The sequence below is a fragment of the Lepus europaeus genome, chromosome 1, assembly GCF_033115175.1.
Source record: "Lepus europaeus isolate LE1 chromosome 1, mLepTim1.pri, whole genome shotgun sequence".
Lineage (NCBI taxonomy): Eukaryota > Metazoa > Chordata > Mammalia > Lagomorpha > Leporidae > Lepus > Lepus europaeus.
The window spans coordinates 13200920-13207406 of record NC_084827.1 but is presented as its reverse complement, the minus strand read 5'-3'; the positions used below and the strand labels follow the sequence as shown (position 1 = coordinate 13207406).

At 38.8% G+C, this 6487-nt stretch overlaps 1 protein-coding gene across 1 annotated transcript in view; it reads right to left on the bottom strand.

Moving 5' to 3' along the window:
• Positions 1-2861: 2861 nt before the first annotated feature.
• Positions 2862-6487, bottom strand: part of MTPN (myotrophin) — a 55475-nt gene continuing 51849 nt past the window's right edge. The window contains exon 4 of the mRNA XM_062195084.1: positions 2862-6036. Within this exon, the coding sequence (XP_062051068.1) occupies positions 5950-6036 (87 nt within the window). The 3' untranslated portion in view covers positions 2862-5949. The remainder of the gene's footprint in view (positions 6037-6487) is intronic.

Genomic DNA, 6487 nt, shown 5'->3' with positions numbered 1-6487 from the left:
TAAAAAATTCATAAAATGTTCTACTTGACACAAAAAAAAAATTCATAAAATGTTTTCCAAGTATCATGTTCAAGCATAAAATGGTTTAAGTTCCACGAGTGTTGGAGAGGAAATCCAAAATATGTGAAGATCATAGAATCAACTAACTGTGTGATCACAAGCAAATTGACTAACTTCCCGAACATTCACCTGGATATGGGAATGATAGTAGTTCTATCTCCTAGGGTTACTCTGAAGATAAAATGGGTCCGTTCACATAAAACAGGATGGTGCCTGGATTACAGCTCAGTTAAAAAGTTGAAATGAGCTTCATGTCATAAACTCTAATTCCCTTAAATAGTTTTTGATAAAAATGGGTATTATGATAGTATCTAGGTCTACAGTGTTGAGGTATAATCTCATGGACTTTTAATTGGGAAACTAACAAATGAGTTTGGTACTTTCAAGCTGATGGAAATTTGGGAAATCACAAGCAAGGTGAAATGCAGCTAGATTTGGCAGCTGGTCTCAGGGGATGGGCATACACACACGGGACCCTCCTAGACGCCAGGAAGTGGACATGCAGGTGCAGCATGTATTTTCAGGTTTGCTGGTAAAACCTTGGGAAATTGCACATCCTTTACAAAATGTTAGTTACCCAGCAAGTACCCTGCACAGCTGGTGATAGCTAGGAGTTGCCTATGTATTATTTCCCTTTGTGAGAGTGAGATGCCGTTGCTAAGTGCCACCAGCCATGTGACCCACCGTCCTGCTGCAGCAGCTCAATGCACAGAAGCTGCTGGGGTGGCCAGCTGGCCCTTTGTTTTGCTATGGCATTTACAGCTGTGTTCAGTATGGCACAATGGCCCAGTGACCTGTGTTTGCCGCCATAGTCAGCGTTTCCTCAATGAATCGTTGTGACTTTGGTATTTGTCATTTCACTAACCTGAGTTGGCAATACCAGTAGAGTCCAGGAGGCTACCTGGCCAGTATTTAGGGACAGTGACACTTGGTTAGCCTCATGGTTCTAACAGCCCATTTTTTCTTAGGTAGGATTGCTTAACCAAAGCTGCTCTTACAACTTACGATGTAATGGTTTGACATGAATAATTCAGAAAAAATAGTTAATGTCAATTCAGATGCTACTGAATCTGCTGAAAATTTCTCTTCTCAATCAGCAACTAAATTTCCATACAGTAAAACAACTTAAAGAAAAATGTTCCATGCGTGATGTGTGAAGATCCAGTTGGTACTGGGGAAGATAACTGACCTGAAATAGAACATGTCTGGGAGGACAGGGTAAAGATGAAACCAAGAGAAGGAAAATGGGGCAGCACTCCACTCCAGAGAACCTGGCCCAGGCCCAGGCCCAGGCCCAGGCCCAGGCCTGTGGTGTACCCCCTGCAGGGGATCTGATCCATCTCAAAGCACTCCACAGGGCAGTGTTGGGCCCCTCAGCTTGGCTCTCCTGCCATAGAACTGGAGCAGGCAGAGCTCATGGGCACACACTCAGTGCTTGTTACAACCCCACGACTGCAACATGAGAAGCACTTAGAGACTACAGTTTATGGCATAGTTCCCAAGAATTCCTTATGTATTCCTGCACTCCCAATGTCCCCTCCCCCCTTTTTAATTCAAAGAAATAATTTGGGTAAGGCACTGCCCAAATCAATCAAGAATTCAGCTATGGGAATTGGACTGTAGTGGACTATGGAAGTACTATCTACAGAAATTTATATGAGGGTACTACGTCAAGGTTTGTGGAAAATGAAAAGATGTTCACTTTGTTGTAAAAAATTCGAAGTCTATGAATATGAGAGAGCTTCAAAAATGTCTAAAATGTTGTGAAAAACCACGCATAGGTTCCTAGTCTTTCTAGGAAGTCATGCCTGATGACAGCCTATTTATAGGCTTTTGACTTTCTTTCTCCCCTTGGGCATGTACAATGGTCCTCAGCCTTTAGGCTTTAATAGAATGACTAGGTCCAGCTCCACAGCTCGATTCAGTCTCAGCTGGGGCCTGGAAGTTTTTAGGTTATGCTTTTGCTGCTGCTGGTGGTCTAGCGACCACATCTTGAGAAGCACTGATCTTGCAGAAAAAGGAAAAAATCTCCTGGCAGATGAGAATACCATGCTGTGTCAAAGTCCTGTGAGAGCTTTCTTTAACCACAAATGAATCAATCCAAGTTCGCTCTTTCCTCCGTGTGTAAATTCCATCCACATATACCAGTCTGCTCTTCAATCATTATAGGAAAGTGAATCATTTAAAATATATTTAGGCAGATATAAATGTTTATAGACCCCAAGTGTGTTTTTTTTGTTGTTGTTGTTGGAAAGGCAGACATGAGGTGAGGAGGGGAGGGGCTTCAGCTGACAACAGCAAAGTTCTGAGGGACACCTTTTGCTGTATCTTAGCATTGGCATGTGTTTTTTTCTATCACTGCTGGACCATCTCAGAGGTGAATTACTAGTGTTGACAAGACACAACAGAATCCAACTAATGTCATATATAATCAGTTTTGATCATATATCCTGAAAAGCAGACCCTCAGAAAGTGCTTGTGATTGTTTTCTTCAATACCAAGAAAGATGCTCTGGGAGGTTCAGGCTACACCTTGCCCCACTCAGCCAGGAATGTTACTGAACATTTACAGTAAAACAATTTGTACCAGGATACCAATACAAAAGCAAAATCCTTCTCATGACCAATATGGTTTATTTCAACTAAATTTTTGATAATATTTTTCTTTCTACTTAATTTTTTCAAGTAGCAGAATAACTTAATTAAAATTCGGAGTCAGTCAACATTCTAGTATAGTTATAGAGAAGACTGGAAAAGCAAAGAGATTGTAACTGAGGGAGAAAATGCTGCTGACACATTGGCTGTAGCACAATTCAAGTTTATTCCATTTGTTCTTGCAACACAAAACTTTAACACAGTATTATTTAGCATTCGGATGTACAGGAACTAGGATACTCATGAGAGACCCAATTGTGTCAAAAGTATGACATTATGAAAAAATGAACTCAAATATATCAAAATGCACAAAGCACTAGTCTTCCTCCATTACTGCTTAGAAAGATATGATTGTTTCTCCATTTACAAAATAGAATCAGGACAATTTAAATTTTTTAAATTTTGCATGCAAAACACTGCAATTGCTTATTTATGTAGGAGGGCACTCTTACCAGCTTCTTCTATACACAATTGAGTATACGATATTGCATGGAAGAAAACAGTAGCTCAGTTGAAGTGTTAGGAAAAAAAAATCAAATAGGAACACATAGATTTAAAAATCCATTATCGGTGGGAAAAAAAAATCAATGAATGAAGGGCCTACTTGTTTGCAGCTTTCACATACTGCATCTACCTACTATTTCTCCTTCATGCCCAAATGGGTTCAGAAAGGTTAGCAACTACTTGGGATACTTAGGTGTTGTCTATGAACTATAACTTCAAGAGGGACCTTGTTAGTACACTACAGTCAACAGGTAAACCACCTGTTTTTACTTGAGATAGTGCATATGAAATGACTGATTTAATACAAAACTACGGAACATGCAAGATCTTTTCTGAGATGTTAAACAGTATTTTAGTGGAGAACAAAACTTACTTAACCATTTGCTAATGCATGTAGTACCAAAAAGCAGACAGTTTTAGCTTCCTTTACTCAAAATATGAACATTAAGTGTTGTGAATCTCTGCCAAGTGGTTTAGAAATACATTATAAATAACCTACTTAAAAAAATTGTAAACCACCTTGGTCAGTCTATACTATTCTATCTTTATATGTTAATTTCTCAGGCAATTGCTTCATAATTATGGGGTTTACAAAATGGCTGAGATAGAAGAGGGAAGGCGAGATAGCCTCTACTGCATTACAAGGAACATCAGATCAGGACAAACTGTACAAAGAATCCCAATGGTTTCTCTACCGTAATTACATAGAAAGAAGACCAAGTTTAGGAATGATAGGACAACACACTCTCTACAATAGCCAACTACAAGAAAGCACTTGGAAAGTAATGGGTAAAACTCAATCCTTTTGAATAGCATTATGCCAAGAGGTGGAACAAAGATACCCTGGTGCACTATGTTGATAGTTACAGACTGATAGAATGCCCTCCAGGTTCAATGAGGATGTCCAACTCTAATAGGCTGCATTAAGTTATCAGAACTAGCCAAATATATCAAAGTATTTAAACCACTCTTTTGTGATTGTATTCTTGGATGTAAGAAAATTACAGGGTTAGGCTAGTTGTAAGTGAAAAAGCCACAGGATTAAAAAAAGGATTCATGGGAGAAAACCCACACACACCCACACAACACCCACACCCACACACATACACACCCACACATGCCAACCAACCAATTAGTAACTGATCAGTAAAACTTGTTATTAGCCAAACTGACCTTTTTTGATCATGGTTTAACCCTACTGTAGAATGAATGCTACACTGCCTTAAAAATCATTAATTCTTTATTATCCACAATCTGAATGTAAGTCCCTAAATGTACCCTCCTCCCCGCGTCTTTAAAAATTTGAGGTACATTCAATTATTGCATGAGTTGGCCTTAAGGAAAAACTCCAGTATTTTCAGTAAGCTTACACGACAAAGGAATCTTAATATTTTAAGTTCAAGATAACAAATTTAAAGGTATATATTTTAATTAATTGTACTGCCTCTGAAATAAATATTTGGAGATATGTCTAAATTTTCTCCAGGCAGGTCATAAGAACATCATTTTAGGGCACTGTATTCTAAGAACACAATATGAGTATATTTTGAAGTTGTCATATTTTATGCAATGTATGATTTATAAAAAAGCCATTAAATATATATAGGTGGGTTGGCATATGTTCAGCAGAAACCTATCACCAGCTCAGGGGAACCTGGTAACAAGCACATTTTTGAAGGGATGGGGCTAAATTTGTCCAAACAGTAAATCTTACCCCAGTGATAGCTTTGGTACACTAAATAATCAGCATCCAAGATAGGTCTGAGACAGGCATTCCAAACAATGTTCCTTGATTCTCCAAAGTAACTGAGGTCAATCCATTCAAATAGGAAATAAAGAAAATATCCATAAGGTACTAACACAACTGTTCTTTCTTTATATGATACTAACACACATATGGCTATGATTCTATTTTTAAATCCCCTTTAACTACCAGCAGGAGTTTGAAAGTGTTTCAATGTTATATAAATGTCTGAATCTAGAGGAGAAAAAATATGCATACTGGAATGATTTCTCCTTTAGACTTCTAAAATTTAGGATTTTATAAATAAAACTAGTCAGTTTTATCTAGAGACATGAAATCCATGTGAAAGGGGAGAGAAAATCCAAAGTTCAGTCACCCAGCAATTTAGGAGTGTGCCCCTCCTCACCTTAACTGAGCTTTCACATAAAGCTCGAGGTCACTGAGGAAGATTTGGTCACCAACCACAGGCAGCGCTCTTAACGGTGCCAGGGAGTCCCCAGGAGAGTGCATTCTTAAGGCAGAAGGCTAGAGCTAATTGCTTATCTCAGCACCCTAAGTTGACATCGCAGCAGCCACTACTGCTTGCAGCGAGGGCTACCAAATATGTGGAGTTGGCCTTTGTACAATTAGATTTCCAACACAAACTAATTAACAAACTAGCTAGGGAGCTGAGAAGGTCACATGTTCCTGGTATATTTTGTCTTTGCTCTCCCTGGGGTTATAAACTGTGTAGTTCATTAGAAATGGAAGAGGCTGACTTGATCAGGAATCCTAGAAAAGTCTGATCATGCTTTCTTCCCTCTCCTCCAAAGCATTGTTTCCTTTTACTTTTTCCTGGTAGTCTGATTTTTTATGCATTTCTCTCTCCCCTCACCCCTCATAAAGTATTTAGCTGAAGAAGCTGGCAGATAGAGAGTGATAGACAGACAGGCAGCAGTGTGAGGCCACAGGAGAGTCATTCGTCCGAGTTATCAGTCCATCTATCCATCACTGGAGAAGAGCTTTGATTGCCTGGTTGTCAGTGGCTTCAAGGGCGGTCAGTCCATCTGGACCTTTCACAGTCTTATCAGCACCCTGGAAAAGAGAGGGGAGGACCTTCATCATTAAGTGAACCCACAACTGGGAAAAGAGAACATTGCAATAGATTGTGTGGCAGAGTTAGTGTTTACACTGAGAATTAAAAATTCCTTACTAACAGAGTCCATTCTGAAACAAGCAAACAAAAAAGCTGGCTGGGTTTGGGTTAAATTTTAAAACTGCTGTATTATATTATTTTCAAGGCATTCAGAATTTTAAGCTACAAATACCCTTTGACATTAACATGGGTAATGACTGGGTCTTTTGTACTATCATATTTACCTAATAAATCAAGTTCTAAAAAATAATATCCCCATGTATAGTATGAAAGAGGAAACAAGTAAGCCTCTTTTAGGGAGAAATTACTCCTATTTCAAAATTACTTTTCTTCTTTGTAATACTCACTGCAGAGTTCATATTTATTAGACATTAAAAACACAGGACGTTA